Source organism: Glycine soja, chromosome 13, assembly GCF_004193775.1.
Source record: "Glycine soja cultivar W05 chromosome 13, ASM419377v2, whole genome shotgun sequence".
NCBI lineage: Eukaryota > Viridiplantae > Streptophyta > Magnoliopsida > Fabales > Fabaceae > Glycine > Glycine soja.
Window position 1 is genome coordinate 22038734 of NC_041014.1, and position 19711 is coordinate 22058444.

The window sequence follows — 19711 nt, forward strand, 5'->3', positions numbered from 1 at the left end:
CGAGTTATTCTCTCAGAACCATTAAAAAATAAGACTTATAACAATTAATGATTTTTCATCCTAAGATGCTACTATTCATGAAATCTTTCCTTTTTCTTAAAAAAAATAAATCTTTCCTTAATTACCTGCAGCCCTGGTAACTGGTGAGTGTCATATCCAAGATTTATGTGACGCAGGTTGTTCTTAACGCCAGAGGTAGGTGTAATTAAAGCCAACAACAGTTGTCACATGCATAATACTTTACCCAAGATTCATATTATTGCTATTTCTTCCCTTGATGATTCCTGAATAACTGTTTATTTTGCTCCAGACAAATCCAAACTTGTGTTAAGCTTCTGTCGCTTGAAATGGAGAAAATAAAGGCTAAAGTCAATTGTGAGTCCTAATTAGAAGCTTGACATAATATCTATTTGTACGTTTTACAATATGTGTCTCTGCAATTTGTGTCCCTGAATAATCCAAAACTAGGCATCATTCGACCATTTATGTCAACAAAACTTAGTCAAGCGCCTAATGTCTTTATCTGTATTCCTAATATACTGTACTAATTACTAAATCTTCACATCATCACATGCAATCAATCGGTAAAACTCACACTTTGTAGGGGTTAAACTTAAAGCCATTCATTAGCCTTTTCCTAATAATTTAAGCTACTTTTTGGAAGAGGCAGTTCTTGATATGGTGGTATTCATAGATTCAATTAATGATCAAGCAGTGTAAAATTGAATCTTTGACACCGTTTATTTTAAAATAAAATTTAAATTTATGTATAATTTAAGGTGGGTCTGTACTCTAAAACTGCTTTTGTGTGGTGTGCGTGCTAGACATAAAACTAGCCATGAACATTCATCCAATAATAATTTAAGCTTTTGGGAAAATTGGTTCTTGATGATAATAATTGTATTGCAATTGTTTATTTATTTATGTTCAGTCTCCTCCTGTATTTCACTATTACTCCCATGCCTAGGGCCCATGCTGATGATTAACTGATAATGACAACCTCAACTGTCATTTAAGGAAATAAATTAATAAAGATGCATGATAGTAATTTCACCATCAAATCAGATAGATCTTTAACTGGTTATTTAAGGTAATAAAGATTCATTTCCCTTCAATACCAAAAAAAAATAATCCATTTCCCGTCTAAAGGAAACAACAAATTAATAATGTAAAGTAAGGTTTGCCCTTCTTTCGAGTTGACATATCAACACAAGTGTACAGAGATATCGTCATAGTGTCATACTCAAACTCATAGCTGAAGCACTGGGTTCAGTAGAGCTCAGCTAAAGCAGGAGTATATATATAATTTGGAAGTTTTGAAGATAACTAGATAAAGTACAAGTTTGTAAAGTTGTCCCTTGTCACAGGGTCATGACCAAAGATACATGCCATCACACGTGGTAAATTTTGAATCATCTGTCATCATTTCGCCTTTTTGTAGTGAGGCAAGCTATTAGTTTCCAAATTAAATTATTTGTACAATATATTTTAGATGCTTTTATAATATTTTTTTAATTTCATTTTATTATACATTTTTATTTCTTTCCTCTTTTGTACAAAATGTTGTATGGAGATGAAAAAAAAATAATGAAATATAGTTAACATTTATCTTCATTTGATAATTTCCTTTATAGTACTTTGTCAACAATATAGATTGTTAATCAATACTATTTTATAGGTATTTGTTAACGAATAAAAGTGGAAAAATATATATAAAAAAGTTTAATACTATTCAATATTATCAGTGAGTGTACTTCTAATTTTACCAAAAAAATTAATTAATAATTTTTGAACATTCGTTGATAATAGTCCATATTGAGGGCCCTTTGGTCAGTTTGAACTGCATTAAAGTTGAAACCGAAGATCTATGATGTTACCATAGTTGTTGGCTAGTGGAATGCTAACGAAATAGTAAGCTTTTCAGTGTTAGTTAACTGTTGAGTGATAAAATGTCAATTGCAACTTTGTAATTGTACGGATTGTGATTTGTTGTCGTTGACTCATTTTTTGATTCCAGTTTATACACACGTGCTTCGTCTTGACTGGATCGTGTCTCATGGTGCTTTGCTTTGGTTGCACTTTTCTAAATTATGCCGTACATGATCTTTGCTTGCCTATACAAGAAAGAGGCATCCATAACATAATGCATCAGATCAGAGTATGAGTGTCAATGCCTGCCATGAAAACGATTTCCAACGTGTATGCAGACTGCATAGAACCTATATGGAAGCTTTAAATGATGTAATTTTGTTCATTATTAACTAGTTTAAACTTTAAACTTTAATTTGGTGATATGGGAGTTTTTTTTTATCCGCATACAGGAGATTCTATTTTTTTTTTACAGTGCGCCCATAGAGGAGATTCTTTGTTTGTAAAGAATAAAATATACTAATAAAATAAAATTATATCTACGTTTGTACTGCTACTAGAAGCTATTATTTTGTAATTTAAAACCAGTTAAATAATAAATTATCAATATACTAATATTTCGGACCGTAGTATATTTGAAAATTTGAATACTTTAATCTTATCTACATCAAACTACTAATTTAGTTTTTCAAAATTTTCTTATCCACTATTAGAAAAAAGAGTTTTTATGACGCTGATTTAATATCGGTTGATAAAAAATCATCTTAGAAAAAACGCGATGACATTTTTGTAAATAAAATTAATCATTCTATCGTGGTTTTTCAAAAATCATTTTAAAAGACTGTCATTTTAAGATGATATCTTTTTAAAAAACTTTTCACTATTTTTAATATTTGAATATGTGTCCCTCTAGCTATTGTCTCGTGCTCACTCTTCCTCTCCCTTTCACTCTCCCTCTTACTCTCCAAAGATCAAATCCTCAAAACCCTAAACAAACTCCTAAACTCTCTTTCTCCCTTCCACCGTCTTCGTCGTTTCTACAATGGTGACAAAATTGTTTAATTAAACAGACGATGTAGGGTGGGAAAGCTTCCTTGGTATCCCCAATGAAAGGCTCGACATTTAAGAGATGATATATTTGTCGTGGTCTTGCAAACGAGGATAAAGGAGATCTCGCTCACGATAGCAACGAATAGGGTTATGCTGTGATTGTCCACGATGAGGAACCCAACTGAGAACAAGGGAATAACCATTACGGTAAAAAAAACAAAATTTACTTATCATTATTTTAGTCCTTTAAGCATTTGGGATGTTAATTTTTAAAAACATTAAAATACAAAAAAAAATTAGTCTATGTTATTTATAATTACTCGAAAGAAGATTGATTATTTTTGTCATTTGAATGACTTATGTGATATCCTAAATTTTTTAATAAGTAATATGATGTGAAATTCCAAAATATTAAAGAAATAATTTAATATTAATTTCCATGTAAGTTTTGATAGTAGTATTTAATAAATATTTTTAAAATCAAATTGGTAATTAAGTTAGTCAATGCACTTATTCATGATTTAATGATTCGGTCGAATCAATATTAATAAAATAATTATAGTAATACATAGAATATTATTACATAAATATAACATCATAGCTTTATAAAACTAAAAGCTAAAATAAAATACCATTTCATTGGTCCTTGACATCCAAAACAAACATTAAAGTTTAAATCATAAAGATGATTAGAAAAAGAAATACCAGTAAAGATAACCGGTGATATTAATTGTTTTTTGTTCTCTTGATTTTACTAAAAAAATTAGACAAACCACAACGCTGTTTTTATGATAATAAATATTGAATAAGTGAGACTTGTTTAATATTCATAAAAGTATAAAAGTTGATTTTTTTTACAAGAAAGGGCAGTATTATTCAGAAACAAACTGGGAGCTAAGTAAGAATTCAGAGGCCCAAGCTGAAAAAAATACAATAGAGCCTTTTCTATCCAAATGAAGTCATCATTAACTATAAGGCAAATCTAACTAACAACTGAGCTAATTAGTTAGCTTTCCTTTTAATATGGGAGCAAACAAAATCACGAAGAGACGACATAATAATTTTACAGTCCAAAACCACTATTCCAAAATAATAGGCGTGAGCTCTAAAAGAATTCATCTTGTTAAACTTTGACATGATAAAAATATATTCAAATTCATTATTCATTTATTTAAAAAATCATAAATATCTTTTATATTTTCACCAAATATGTGTTCACGCACATATAAATAAAACATAGCCTAAAAATTTAAAAAATCATGATGTTTATTTTTATTTTTTAATATTGAAATAATTTTTAAGATCTCTTTCGAATTCATCCTGTTAAACTTTGACATGATAAACATATGTTCAAATTCTCTATCCATTTATTTAAAAAATCATAAACATCTTTTATACTTTCACCAAATATGTGTTCACGCACATATAAGTAAAACATAACCTGAATTTTTAAATAATCATGATGTTTATTTTTTATTTTTTAACATTGAAATAATTTTTAGGATCTCTTCTGAATTCATCATTTTAAACTTTGACATGATTAAAACATGTTTAAATTCTCTATCTATTTATTTAAAAAATCATAAACATCTTTTATACTTTCACCAAATATGTGTTCACCCACATATAAGTAAAACATAACCTGAATTTTTAAATAATCATGATATTTATTTTTTATTTTTTAACATTGAAATAATTTTTAGGATCTCTTCCGAATTCATCCTGTTAAATTTTGACATGATAAAAATATGTTCAAATTCTCTATCTATTTATTTAAAAAATCATAAACATCTTTTATACTTTCACCAAATATGTGTTCACGCACATATAAGTAAAACATAACTTAAATTTTTAAATAATCATGATGTTTATTTTTTATTTTTTAACATTGAAATAATTTTTAGGATCTCTTTTCATTATGTTATAGTAAGTTATTACTATTTGTTTCATGAGCTACTTTTTTATTTAAGGATGGGTAAAAAATGATTTAGTTAAAACAAATTTAAGTGAGTTGACTCGTACATTCAATGATAAAGAATATTACAATATTACTTTATTTTATAGTATATATATATATATATATAAAATTTGACATATAAATTTAAATATATTATTAATCATTTTTTTTAAAATAGAATCTGTGAGACTAAGATTAAAGAAAATAAAATTTATAAATATTATATTTTAATAGAAAATTAAATTAATTATTTAAGAAATATTATAACATTTGTATATGTATATATATATATATATATTTGTAATCTTGTATTTTATATTTTATTATAAAATATTAAATTTTAATTGTATCGTTGATCTTTTATTTAATTTTGATATTCTTATAATTTAGAAAGTAAAAATAATGTATAAAATTAAAATAAAAGATTATTTAATACACACAGTAAATAATATAAGATTATTTTATCTTACTCTTATAGTGTTTTATTCTGGTCAGGAAACAATACCTGAATCTTAACTAATTGTAATATAGTTGATTACAATAATTTACATGATGCCATAATAATCATAGCACATGTGTGTAACACATTGCCAGTTATACGGTGTTGGAACAGCGGTATTCCGAAAAAGCCCCTGATTGAATGGGGATCCTAAATTCGGAAAAAGGGAAAAGATGGGCAAAAGGGTAATTTGAAGTCGGTCCAATTGCTGGCGATCATGATCAAAACACCGGACTCCATGGCTTCGCCTTGTACGAATTTGGAGCTCCAACTCAGAGTCGGGCAACTCAACTCTTCCTAATTCCAACTTTCCCTTCGATTCTCTCCATCGCCAATTGCACTCTCTCATCGTTGCGATATTCAAGGTCTTCAAATTTGAATTTCGCTCTATTTTTTTCCATCTCTCCTGATTCAACTTCTAGGGTTTTGTTTTTCTGCAGTTTGTAATGCTCTTGCTGCTTCACGAAGGTATTTCGTTATTTCTCGTCTACCTTTTTTCGTTGATTTGATCCCTAGGGTTTCTCCTTCTTGCTTATCTGTGTTCCTGAAAAAAAATTCAAATTAAAATTGTGCTTTCAACCAAATTTAGACGGAGGCAATTAGGGAGAACTGGAGAAGGGGTATCTGCTTGAATGAACTTGCTTCAGCATAGGCAGCACGAGTTATCTTGTTGATTGATGCATATTTATTTTCCTTTGTTTTGTATTAGAAATAGTTTACCACTTAGGATATTAATTGGCTAAAATTGCATTTATATTGCATTATGTTTTTATGTTATGTTAAAAAGTAAAGACTGCATGGTAAATTTTAATGTGCTGTCACTGCTTAATATATTGGTAGATAGTAGTGCATTGAACTGGCGAAGTAAACTTTAGAACCAAAGAAGATGGGCGTGAGTATAGGAAGGACAAATTGTAAACTGAAGTGCGTGTCTGATGTTGCTGCTTGGCACATTCTGAGGGTGGGACTTGAACTGTTTTTTCGCGTTGTCAAAAATTTTGTTGATTGTATGTAAAGATTGACATTCTGTTTGTTTTTTGTGAATAGGATAAATGGAGTCAATTAATGGCTTTGATTGGTGTTTTGAAGTCTAGTCAGCATAAATAGTTATAGTAAGTGGTTTGTGTGTAGCATATTGTTGACAAATCTTCATAGCATTTATTGTAACAATATAGATTTTACAATTATTAAACATTTATTTACATAAAATTATATTTCTTTATATGGTCATAATGTTTGGTAAAGTACGAGCTAGAGCGTCTGACTTGCATATGATGAGCTTGCTTGTCTGTTCTATATGGTCAGAATCAATGTTGACTGTCGGAGTTGGAAAAATTCTTACACATGGTTATATGAATCATTTTTTCCCTAAAATTGATTGGGAGTGTCTGTTAATAATTTAACTTTAAGATTCCTTTGTTCAATAATTTGCAACTTCAAAAGCTACCTACATTTATAACATAAGCATGCCTAGTGGCAGATAATTGCTATTAAGATTAGGATCTTGTTAACCAGTGCCCTAAGGGCTTTGGTTAAGGAATTAAAAGGGGAAGATATTATTGGAAATCATATGGGAGTGCATTTAAAAATCATAGGGAGTGCATTTTAGGCATCCCAATAAAAAACTTTCCTCTTTTAATTCCTTAACTAGTCCCCTTAGGGTACCAGTTAGCATTTGCCTTAAGATTAAGATTAAAGGTATGCATATTACATCATACAAACATTTTACATGATTTTTTAATCTTTAGCCTCACTTCAACTGTAACTTTGGTAGTTCAAGTGCTTGTTCATTGTGTATATATTACTAAAATGAGATTTTATATAAGAGATTTATGACATGTTTGTTTATTCTTAAAATAAAGTGATTCTATACTATAGTTTTTTAGTGTTTTTTCCGGGAGTTATTATTTTCGTAGCCTAAATAAAGCACTAAAATGTCTTTTTTTTTCAAAATATATATATATATATATATATATATATATATATATATATATATATTTAAAAAATTCACCAACAAACAGGCATTCTAATTTTTCTTTTTTTGGTTGAAATGGTATACTATATGGAGAAATGGTAAATTAGTTATATACAAATGAGGATCTAATCCTACACAGAGCAGAATTTGTGAAATATATGATGCAATTTAATCTAATTTTTATGAGATTTGTCTATTAGATTGGAGTTAAGGATGTAATATTTTTTTTTCCGGGAGTAACCATTTTAAGTAGCTTTTAATTAGAATGCTGCCACTGGTAGTTTTATTTATATTTATAATTTTTGACATTTATGTAGATTTGTTTTCATCATATGTGGAAATTATTAGAATATATGTCATATATTTTACTTTTTTTTTACTATAGAGTACTGAGATTTGGAATAACAAAATAATACAACTTTAACCATTCAGATAAGCTTTTTATGATGTGTTACAAGTTTTTTACCTTTTAATAAATTTAAAAGTTTTTTTTTTGGTCATACGAGTTTGTGATAGCCTGAGTATGAGTCCTTATTTGCAATCCCAAGTCATACCTCTGATGAATTGTTGGGGTGCACATAACATCTCTCAGTCAAAATAATTTAATTTTTCTGTGATTATTTTGACCTTTCAGGTGCTTTGTTCAATTGTTCTCTTGTAATTTAGATTTGCCCTTTATGTGCCATAGTGCTGCATCCTTGTCATGCACCAGTCTCTGCTCTGTATTTTTGACTCAAAGGATGTGTGGGAACTAGGGCAATGGCAACATCTAGCAAGTTTGATCCATCTTCTAGTAGCCCGGACAAACCATTGTACCCTGGGCAACGTGGATCCCACATAGCTGCTTCATTAGATAGATCAGGTAGCTTTCGCGAAAGCATGGAAAATCCAATTCTGTCTTCTCTTCCGAACATGTTAAGAAGCAGTTCTCTAGCAACAAATGGAGATGTGGAAAGCTTCTTCAATTATGTGCGTTTTGATCCAAAGTTGTTAACACTAGAGCATAAGTCTAATCGTCAAATGGATTTTAAGCGACATGTTAATGCTGCTCTTGGAATTTCACCTGATGAATCTCCATCTAGTTCTTCAAAAGGCAAGCTACTGCCATCGCCTGTACCAGAAGACATGAAACGGGTAAAGGATGCTTTGGGTGCAAACATTGTGAAGGCAAGGTAGTTCTTTGTAGGTTTTGTTACTTGCATTGAAGTTAGGTGTGTGTAATTAAGTTTATAACATTGCATAATATGCACTATTCAACAGGGAACGTGTGAAAATGTTTAGTGAGGCTTTATCTGTATTCCATGAAGTTTTCCCAGCTATAACTTCAAAGAAAAGATCTCGAGCTGAAGGTTTTTCTAATGACCGTTCTAATGTCATGTTAAGTGATCGTCCAGTCTTGGGGCCAAGCATAGGCAAGGTTGGAGTTCAAGGTCATCCTGTCACAGGTGGTTTTGAACTTGAGCAGCAAAAGTCTGATGAACGTACCAAAAATGTTGTTCCAAACAAGCGCACTCGAACTTCTATGGTTGATGTAAGGGTATGTCTTTGATTTTCCCCCATGCTTGTTTGCAAGTGTAAACATGCTCAATTTCACTCTTTTTAATTCTTCCTACAATTGCTTATTCATTTTCTTACTGTTTCAAAATTTAAAATAAATACTGTACAGTCATAAATAATAGTATATATGGCCTAGTAGTATATTTTGATTTTGTAGTATCTCTGATTTACATGGAAACCGCCTTTTTTAAAAATTGTCTTTGCAAAAATTGCCTGCTAGAACATTTCTCCAGTGGTATTCTTGAAAAAAAATATATGTAGATTTATTGTTTACATTATGTATTCTGTCTGAAGCTTGTAAAGAGCTTTATGTTCGTTTATGCCTTTCCCATTTTTTTTCTCTGGAAGGGGTGAAATATAGGATATTCTACTTTTTCAGTTTTTAGGTTCTAATAAGGCATAATTAAGTGGTAGACTCAGCTTTAAAATTTTGTTCTTTCCTTTATATGGAGAATTATCTTTCAGATTAATGTGACTTGTAATAAAACCTTTTGAGCAAAACTGACTTGTTTTTATAAATTTCAGATGGATGTGCGGACTAATTCTCTCGTCAGGCCATCAGGGACAGTTGACAGAGATAAGGAAAAGCTACGGATTGCCAACAATGGTGTCGTTCAGAGTGAAGAACGAACCTTACCTATTGGAGGTGATGGTTGGGAAAAGTCAAAAATGAAGAAGAAGCGTTCCTGTATCAAACTAGATGTTTCTCCAAGTACAACATTGACTAAACCTGTTAACACCTTCCAAGAAACTAAACAGGGAATGCAACAAAGACTTGCTACCGATTCGCGATCAAAATTGACTAATGATTCTCATTCTTTCAGGTATGAATGTGTTATGCAATTAATTTTTTTTTGTTCTCATATAATATTTCTTATTTTAGGCTAAAATAATATTTTATGGGAAGATTAGAAAGTAGGCACATTTTTTGTGGGAGGATTTAGGATAAGAAAATCCTCCCTTAAAATGAGGAAAAAAGAGTCAAAATGTCCAAAAAAAATGTTAGGCTTTTCAATCTTTATGCACATCAACAAAAGAAATTCCTTTGAAATAACCACGAGCATATCCCTAGAGAAAATCCATACATGAATGTTGGGGCAAAGAGACATTCTTGAAAATGCAATCATTCCAATTCCTCTCTAATAATCTGCCTGATAACTGTATAAATTGCTTAGTTCCATAGAATTGTAGCCTCCTGTTTGCTGCCAAATGTTACAATTGGAGAATGAAAATAAATTATAGGCAGTAACTGTTTGGAGTTCTCTCCAGAGTGTTAATTGTGAAAGGATTTTCTTCAAAGAAAAACAATACAGTTGTGAGGGATTTTGCTGATATTAAGGGTCATGAATTTAAAATCTTTGATGGATGATATCATGTAACAATTTATTTATTTGCTCTATCCAATTCTGATTGATTTTCTTGCTTAAACCTAGCCGATAAATATAATAATTTCATGTATTTTTTTTAGGCCAGTAGTTTCTAATGGAACTGTTGGAGCTGGAAAATCAGATGGTATCTCTCAACAAACTGGGTTGGGCATACGAGCTTCTACCCCTAGAAACAACCAAGATAATAATTCCCTTGTCAATGATAGGAGGGGTCGTCCTGTTAGTTCAGACAAGGAAAGGGTGAACTTCAGAGCTGTAAACAAGTAAATACAAGCTGTGGAACCCCTTTTCTTTATATGATTGTGCGTTTGGGAAAAAGAATTGTCCTTCACTAAAATGTTTTTGCATGTTGCTTTCTCATTTTCTCCTTATTTTCGTCTTGTTTTGGTAGAATTGTTCAATTGTTTGCTTTCTGTTTGCTATGGAGCCTTGTGATTATAGTTCATATATCTCTTCATCTTTGTGATATTTTTTCTGCAATTGATGATTGATTCAGTATCTGTGTTATGTTCTATGACCAGGGCAACTGCACGTGATGAATTTAATTCAGCTAGCCCTACCTCAAGTGCCAAAATAAACACTGCTATTCGGGCTCCACGATCAGGTTCTGGAGTTGCCCCCAAGTTGTCACCAGTTGTCCATAGAGCAGGTGTTTCTAATGATTGGGAACTGTCTCACTCTACCACAAAGCCCCCTGCTGCTGGTGGTACTAACAATCGTAAACGTGTAGCATCAGCACGGTCATCTTCCCCACCTGTTGTCCCCTGGCAGAGACCACAAAAGAGCTCTCGCACTGCTAGAAGAACAAATTTCATGCCTATTGTTCCAAATAGTGATGAAGCTTCAGCTTTGGATACTGCATCTGATGTGGCTGGTAATGATCTTGGGTTAGGATTTGCCAGACGCTTGGCTGGCAGTTCTCCTCAGCAAATTAAACAAAAAGGTGATCCTTCATCTTCAGCTGCCTTGTCTGAAAGTGAAGAGTCAGGGGTGGCTGATGTTAAACCAAAAGAAAAGGGTAGGAAAGCGGAAGAGATAGATCAGAAATCTGGACAAAATGTTCAAAAGGTGTCTAATATGGTATTGCCAACAAGAAAGAATAAGCTTGTTTCTGGGGAAGAACATGGAGATGGTGTTCGGAGGCAAGGGAGGACAGGACGCAGTCTTGCTGCCACAAGGTCAATGATTCCAATGACATCTGAGAAGCTTGGGAATATAGGAACTGCAAAACAGCTTAGAAGTGCAAGACTAGGATCCGATAAGAATGAAAGGTTCACACTTCACATCCTTCTATCTAAGCACTTTGTTTAAGTTGCAATTTTTTTGGACAGATGGACTAAAGTCTATGATTTGATGAAACCCTTGCAGCAAGGCAGGTCGTCCACCATCCAGGAAACTTTCTGATCGCAAGGCCTATGCACGTCAAAAGCCTGCTATTAATGCAGCTGCAGATTTTTTTGGTAGTTCATTCTTCTAGAAAAGATTTAATGAACTCAACTCTTAACTGCAGTACAATTATATTGTTATTCACTTTTGGTTTATTTGGTTTAGTTGGGTCGGAAGATGGACATGAAGAGCTGCTAGCTGCTGTAAAGGGTGTTATCAACTCTGGTTTGAATCTTACTGAATACTATCTATATTTGCAGCCTAAAATGTTTCCCCCTGATGGAGTTGTTTGGTATTTTTCTTATTGCTGCAGCTCATGCATTCTCCAGCCCCTTCTGGAGGCAGATGGAGCCTTTCTTCAGTTTGATAACTGAGGAGGATATTACTTACTGGAAGCAAAAGGTAATCTTTGCCTTTTCAAGGATTACAAATGACTTTTTTTTTTGGTTAAATTAATAATTTTGACCCTAGTGACACCTTTTTTTGTTTTAACTCCGACATGAAAAACTCTACACTGTGGTTCTTACATGAAAATAAATGTATGTGAATCAGTCCTTATTGTTTGTTGATGTTACACCAGTGTTAGATTTGGTCCCTATACTTGTTAGTTGACATGGTTTTCCATTGTAGTTCTTACATGAAAAAATTATACACTTCATTTTGGTCTTTATATTTTTGGTCCTTACACTAGACAAACATTTAGTGAAATTTTTTAATATAGTGATCAGAATGTGAAGTTTATTCATGTAGGGACAAAAACGAGAAATGATGCAAAGTGTGAGACCCAATTTTTTTAATTTAACCTTTTTCTTTTGCATTAGATTTGTAGTAATGCTTTTTTAGCTCAAAATTTCAAAAAAAGAGAGTACATTCTTGAAATGTTACTTTCACTTTTTTTTTATGGTGTCCATATTCCATAATATCTTAATTTCATGGGCAGTACCTGATTAACTCAATCATGTATTAGTAATTATTAATGAGGATACCATACCTGGGTGCTATTGTTGACTACTGGCAGGTTTATTTTGTTTACTTATGATATTTTTTATTAGTTCTATTGCATGCAATGATGTTAATGGTATACGTCACTATTATTACTGAGAAGTGGTTAAATGTCAAGTAGATCAAGCATGCAATATTGCCTTTTGGTTTAGATATTTATTTGGTGTTATAGATATGATCTAGAAGATAAAATACAGCACAGCCATTGACTGTTGTAGCTTAATATGACATTGACACTGATCAATTTCTGTATGTATCCAATGTCATTTGAAAACTGTATTTGCTAGCTTCCATTACCTCTTGTTTAGGTTAAACTAAACCCAGAATCTAAATTGAAAATGCTCACTGTAATTGGCTTGTATCTGGGAATATGGGTGGGGTGGGGTGTGGAATAAACTTCTCCATAAGCACTTCTTGGGAAAAAATGAGAAGGTAAAATGCATTGAGCTTCTCCATAAGCTAAAAAATCAGCTTATACACCTTATCTTTTGGAGAAGATAAACGAAAAGAGCTTTTATAAAAATTAAGTGCATAAGTTGATTTTAGCTTATGTGCAAAATTCAATTCATTATATCTTCTTATTTTGGTAGTAAGTTTATCAAAACGAGGTCAATGAATACAACTTTTTTGGCTTTAGTAATTTCGAGCAACAGATAGCATTGATGTGACCTTGATTTGACTATTTCAGTGTTAGAACTTTTTTGAAAACTACAAATGTTTATTATGTTTTGATGCAGCATAGAACTATGGCTATCAACTTTTTTTGGTTTAGTTATGTTTGTTTCATATATCTGTTCAGTTTTATTTTGATATATTTTAAAAAAACTCCCTTTATTGTTTTATAAATTGTATTTAATTTTATTGATGATTAAAGCAAAATTAAATTCATTTGAAAATTTGGAATTTCTGAGATAAACCTAGAATAGGAATAGATTATTAAAACTTTTTTTAATACTTCACTTGCCCTTCAGGTAAATCTTGAATCAAGCACTCTGACACCAACTCCCGTTCCTTCAAATATAGATGGCTGTGAAACCATTGTTAATGGATATGGGTTGATGGGCTGTGAAAGAGATGCTGGATTTGATGCTCAATGGAATGCTGGAATTGTTGCAGAACAGTCACAACTATCTAAGGGAGATCATAATGTGATTCCTCTCTGTCAAAGGCTTATAGCTGCTTTAATCTCAGAGGAGGAGTGTAGTGGTGGAAGTGAACACTTCAAGTTTGATGCATATGATAATGAATTTGAGCCTGATCGGGAACCAGAATTGAATGGTTTGGATCACCACTCAGGAACAGATTTTCAGTTTGCTTGTCATTCTGCTTATAATGGTTTCAGGATTTTGGACAAGCCAGAACAGGATGAAACTGAAAGGGATATAGTTGGTATTCCTCCAACTGGGTTGAATTCAAGCTTTGATAAATCCGTAAATGGTTTTCTTCATGATAAAGCAATGTCTAGCTTCACCTGTTCAGAGTTACAATATGATAGCTTGGATATAAATGATAAGCTTCTCTTGGAGCTTAAAAGTATTGGAATTTCCCCAGCACCAGTGGTAAGTGTACTTCCCTAATCCAAAGGATTTAAACTATATTGTTCATTCTTTGTGTTCATGCAACTAATAGATATACTTCAAGATGTTTTGACCTTTGTTGTTGAATCTTTAATGTTACTTTGATACTGATTTTAATTTTATTTTTTCAAGCCTGATATGTTGCAAACAGATGATGAAGGAATATCAGAGGATATTATTAGGTTGGAGGAGCTTTACCTAGGACAGGTACTGATTGATGCTGTAGCTAGTTATACTTTATTAGTTGTCAAAATCTTTTTCCCATAACTATTATTTGTTATGTGATATTTCCCATATTAGATTTTATATATTGCTTTCCAATATATAAATATATAGATCAGTCATAGAGATGGAAACCTTCAATTTGTAGATTTCATTAAACATTTAATGCTTTTCGTTCTTTATTGTATGTAATTCACTTTGATTTCTATTTTCTTGTATTTCACAGATTTCCAAGAAGAAAAACTTGCTATATGGATTGTTCGAATCTGCCTCAGTGGATAAAGAACTTCAAGAAAAGTAATTACACTGGCATTTATAGCCTAATTATTTGCTTATTTTAATTTTTTTTTGCTTTCATTCTTCTTAATGGAAATATAAACTTCTGTGTAACAGGGATTTTGAGCAACGTGCTCTAGATAAACTTGTTGTGATGGCTTATGAGAAATACATGGTAATCTTCCTAACATTCAATACTATTTGTGTATATAATAATATGCTTTCAATTTTAGAATAAAATTTTCGTATGCTATTTTAGTTATGCACCTATTGAAAAGGCTGGAGATCTTATATTACAGTAATGGGTAAGGGATTGTGAGAGCCTGGTCTAGAAACTATGATTGTCTAGGTACGAGTAGCGTTTTCCCCCTAGTTTTGTCATCATCAGCCCTTGGGGCTGATTTTAATCAACTAAATGGGGAAGGTTTTTATTTGGAAGCGAAACATTTGCTATTCTTTTGTATTTCTGATGTAATAAATCCTTTGTTTATATTTTCCAATTTTAATTGCTTAACATCAGCTCTTAGGGCCTATGTTAATAAAACCTTTTTTTGGGGGGGAGGGGGGAGTAGAGACACATCAAAGTGAACAAGGACTGTAGGTAGTCTCAAGAAATCTGTGCTCTATTATTTAAACTCAGACGTGATATATTTGACCTATTCTTGGTTTTTATGAGTAAAACCAAAATTCATGCTTTGCCTTATTGCCTTGTTTAAAATAATCAAAATTGTTGTAGAAAAAAGAACCAAGCCTTCCGTTTACTAGTATAGTCAAATGTCAATAAAAAGTTGGTCCATGCACTAGGCTCCTAAGTCACAGTTACAGGGTTTAAGGAGGATAAGATGTGTGTGTTATTACTTGTGAGAAAAGAGGCTCTGCAACTAAAACCCATAACTACCATGTCACTAGGTTGTTACCCTTACTGCTATGCAAGGCTCACCCTCAAAATGCCCTGAATTTTGCCTATTGTATAATTAGGTCACATGGCTGAGTAATTGACAAATGATTGATTGATTGACAGGCTTGTTGGGGTCCTAGTCCCTCTGGTGGGAAAAATACAAGCAACAAAATGGCCAAGCAAGCTGCATTGGGATTTGTCAAACGGACATTGGGGCGATGCCATCAATTTGAAGATACTGGCAAGAGCTGCTTCAGTGATCCTTTATTCAAGGATATGTTCCTTGCTGAATCCTCAAAACCTTATGCCTCTTCCCTTTCTGTGGAAGCAAGAACAGGTGTCTTCCTCATTACTTTCTTGGAATAAATGCTTTGATCTACTCTGTTTCTTCTACCTCAATTGTGTTCAGCATTGCCATTTTAGCTTACATTCTAATAACTTTGATTGTATATACCATCTTTGTCTAATATGCTATGTCAAGTCATCTTGTTTATCTCAACAGACACTGGATTTTGATATTTTAATTTATTTGTTTACTTGCTGCAGCTTCCATGGGTTCACAGCAGAGCCCATCACAGTTTAGTCAGAATATGGATAATCATGATCTCAATTCATCAGATGTGCTTCCTGGTTTAAATTACTCATCTGAGCAAACAAGTGGGAAGGAAGATCTCTGGTCAAACAGAGTGAAGAAGAGGGAATTGTCCCTTGACGATGTTGGCGGTACTCCAGGTATTTCTAGTGCTCCAGGCATCGGAAGTTCTGTAACAAGCAGTGCAAAAGGAAAGAGAAGTGAGAGAGACAGAGACGGAAAGGGGCACAGCAGGGAGGTACTATCCAGAAATGGAACTACTAAAGTTGGTAGGCCAGCATCATCCAGTGCTAAGGGAGATAGAAAATCTAAAACAAAGCCTAAGCAGAAAGCAACTCAGAATTCTGTTTCTGTGAATGGCCTCCTTGGGAAGCTAACAGAGCAACCAAAACCAGCATTGCCTTCTGTTCCAAAGTCTAATGAAATGCCTACAAATAGCAATGCAAAGGAAAAGGATGAGTTTGGCTTGGGTGGATTGGATGACCACGAGCCTATTGACTTGTCCAACCTGCAGCTACCTGGAATGGATGTACTTGGTGTTGGTGATGACCAAGGTCAGGATCTTGGTTCGTGGTTGAATATTGATGATGATGGATTACAAGATCATGATGACTTTATGGGCGGCCTTGAAATCCCAATGGATGATCTATCGGACTTGAATATGATGGTTTGAAGCTGCTTTTTTTGTATAGTCCTGTTCAGTATACCAATAACAAAGCAAACAAAGTACGTTGAAGAAATGACTAGTTACATAGGATGGTCTTATGGCTAATCCCGTCCACAATTAGGTTATATAGATTCTTTGGTAGACTATTCCCTCCAAGTTGTTTTTGAGTGACCTTTCCAGCTGTTTCGGATTTTGCTCGTGTTAAAGTTCATGACTTCCACTGTAAAGATCTTTTTGTTCAAGGTACAAGTTAGCATTCCTGGTAATTATATCTTAGCAAACACTTCCTGGTTGTAGCTCTTACAAATCAGAGAACAAGACCTCTTGTACATACATTTAATATTTCTAATAAAATCAGCTTTTCATTTGCCGAAATTACACCTAGCTGGTCACTCTGTTGGTCTCCCTTCTCTCCCCCTGCTCCTTGGGTTTTCTTTTCCTGGCACTTTGTGTTTTGCAGATACGTAACTCAATGTGATATAGTGCAAGTGGTTTGCTTCAGTGGCTTCATCCAGGTATTATCCACTTTATTGTATGAGGTTTCCCAGGAAAAACTGATACTGATGTGAATGTGATCAACTGATTGTTGTCTTGTCTGCCTTGCTCCAGATAATCCAGTTGCTGTGCTACTTTAGGTATATGAAGCAGATTCTGGGTATTTCATCGCTCAGTCTCTCTCTCTCTCTGTCCAATTAAGGTTGAAAATGAATCTGGATTACACATGTTGCCTGATATTGTAATAACCCATGCATAAAAGGTCTTGCAAAAGAGCTGAGAGTTGTTAATATTCATTCTAGTTGATTTTGACTTCTCAGATGCCGTCATTGGATGAATTACAACCTTTGATGATTGAAGGGAGACCTTTTTGAGTAATTTCAAGTATTCTTGACAGGATTAACCTTTGTAAGAAATTAATGTGTCAGGGAATTTTCTTCCCTGATGAAATTGAGCTGCAGTTCCCTTTATGCAGGGAGGTAAGTTTTGAATCCTTTCTGGCCTTCCTAACTTCAAACTTTCTATTTAAATTTTCATGTGTATATAGTGGAAGACTATTCGATGATATTGTAGTAAAATTACATTGGGACATCAAACACGCATAAAATTCATGCGGCTCACATGGATTATCTTCCTCCTTAAGCCAGAGACTTTCCTCTATGTAATTACATATTATAGGTTGCTGGGACCAGGGTTTTCCTTTATATTGGGACTTGATGTGAACAAGTCAACAATTTAGTTTAGTTTTTAATTTTTACATGGCTGTCTGCTTCAAAATTAAGAATAATGCAACAAAAAATAATTGATCGATAATGGGATTCAATATAGTTTTGTTGTGAGTTGAAGTTCGATTCTCGTTCAGAAACCTTTAAAAGAAAACCGTTTGGTCAATCCTCCGCGGATGCCTGCTGAGTATAGGTTATGTTGATATCTGTTTATTACTTATTTTTTAAGCCAATATATTGAACGACCGAAGACTAGGAGTAGTCTTTATGTATTTACTGAAGTGCCTTGTAATTATATTAATAAATCCTTTCATATAATTTCTGACTATTATAACAAAAGATTGATTATAGTTTAGATGCTTAAAAGTTAACATTTTTATTTAACATATATAATAAAATATTTATATTTACTTATCCTTTAATAAATATTTTGTCATCCAAAAATATCAATTTATAATTGTATAATATTTTATAGTAATATTTTCTGTTATTGTACTATAAACTTATTATAATAGTTTAACATTATTTTACATAAGAAGGGACATTTGATTTAAATATTAAAATATAAACTAAAATGAAAAAACGTAGAGAAGTAAATTATATAAAAAAGTAGAAAAGTTTGACGAAAGCAAATAAATTAAGACATATTTTGTTATATGTTTATCTATCTATTTATCCATTTGAATATGATAATAATTTTAATACTATAACAATACTACTATAATAAAAAGAAATATGTTTAACGGACTTGAGAAAGTACAACAAAAATAGTTTTTAAAGTTACAATTCTTTAAATGAGTTTTATGGTAAAAAAAATAACGTGTATGAAAATTGTTTTTACTCCATTTGGTGTCATGAATGTTTTTACCCTCAATTATTATAAACTACTACACCATCTTATTTTAAGATCCAAAAACAGTTACATTTTTTAAAATAAGTTACATCTAGTTACATATCCAGGTAACTTTCAAGTCCAGGTAAGGAATGCCTTTTTGCACTAGTGATAATAAAAATAAGAAGTTAATTGTAATAAAACAGTTTATATAAATAAAAATAGAATAATTCTAATAAAAGATTTATTTTAACTACCATTTTATTAAAGCATTATCTTATATGCTGAAAAATAGTTTATAATAATATAAATTTTTATATTTTTCCAACTATAATAGTACAATATAAAAATAATAAATAATATAATTTATAAATTGTGATATAAAAACATGTAATATGGAACAAGTGAATTTAATAATCTTTACAATATGTATACAATTAAAATAATTTTGGGAACTTAAATATATTACTCAAATCATTGACGAAATGGTGTAAGATTTTGTTTATAGATGAGAAAATAATTTATTTAATAAAGAAATATGTATTTAATTTTTACTGTATGTGAACGAAATTAATTTATGATCGAGTGAATAGTATGACACTCGTGATATTCAAATTCAGTGGAAAAAAAATCTAATTTTACCAATTTAGAGAGAGAGGGAGATGGAAATGATCAATTCTATCTAAATAAAAAATTATATTTAGATATGAACGCAGCGGTGAAATGAACAAATTCATACTAGTT

General features: G+C 32.0%; 1 protein-coding gene across 8 annotated transcripts; it reads left to right on the plus strand.

Moving 5' to 3' along the window:
• The first annotated feature begins 5569 nt into the window (after positions 1-5569).
• LOC114381043 lies at positions 5570-18030 on the plus strand. Of its 8 annotated transcripts, XR_003659925.1 has the most exons (19): positions 5572-5740; positions 5816-5843; positions 6216-6336; positions 6423-6487; positions 7985-8522; positions 8611-8887; positions 9433-9731; positions 10376-10558; positions 10817-11566; positions 11664-11755; positions 11847-11906; positions 11995-12083; positions 13655-14242; positions 14393-14467; positions 14709-14779; positions 14876-14933; positions 15780-15993; positions 16203-17430; positions 17525-18030. XR_003659925.1 is itself a non-coding variant. In XM_028340218.1 (15 exons), the coding sequence occupies exons 2-15, from the start codon at positions 8110-8112 to the stop codon at positions 16919-16921; spliced, it is 3888 nt and encodes a 1295-aa protein (XP_028196019.1). In that variant the 5' UTR covers positions 5572-5843; positions 7985-8109; the 3' UTR covers positions 16922-18030. The 8 variants fall into 8 exon arrangements, 1 of the variants encoding a protein (XP_028196019.1); XR_003659926.1 differs by lacking the exon at positions 6216-6336; XR_003659924.1 differs by lacking the exons at positions 6216-6336; positions 6423-6487.
• Positions 18031-19711: the final 1681 nt, after the last annotated feature.

What these genes read in the sequence shown, in the direction of transcription:
- LOC114381043 (XM_028340218.1), top strand. Translation starts at nt 8,110, where the DNA reads ATGGCAACATCTAGCAAGTTTGATCCATCTTCTAGTAGCCCGGACAAA. An exon ending in AACTTCAGAGCTGTAAACAA is followed by an intron (nt 10,559 to 10,816) that starts GTAAATACAAGC and finishes TTCTATGACCAG; the next exon opens with GGCAACTGCACGTGATGAAT. An exon ending in AGGAGCTTTACCTAGGACAG is followed by an intron (nt 14,468 to 14,708) that starts GTACTGATTGAT and finishes TGTATTTCACAG; the next exon opens with ATTTCCAAGAAGAAAAACTT.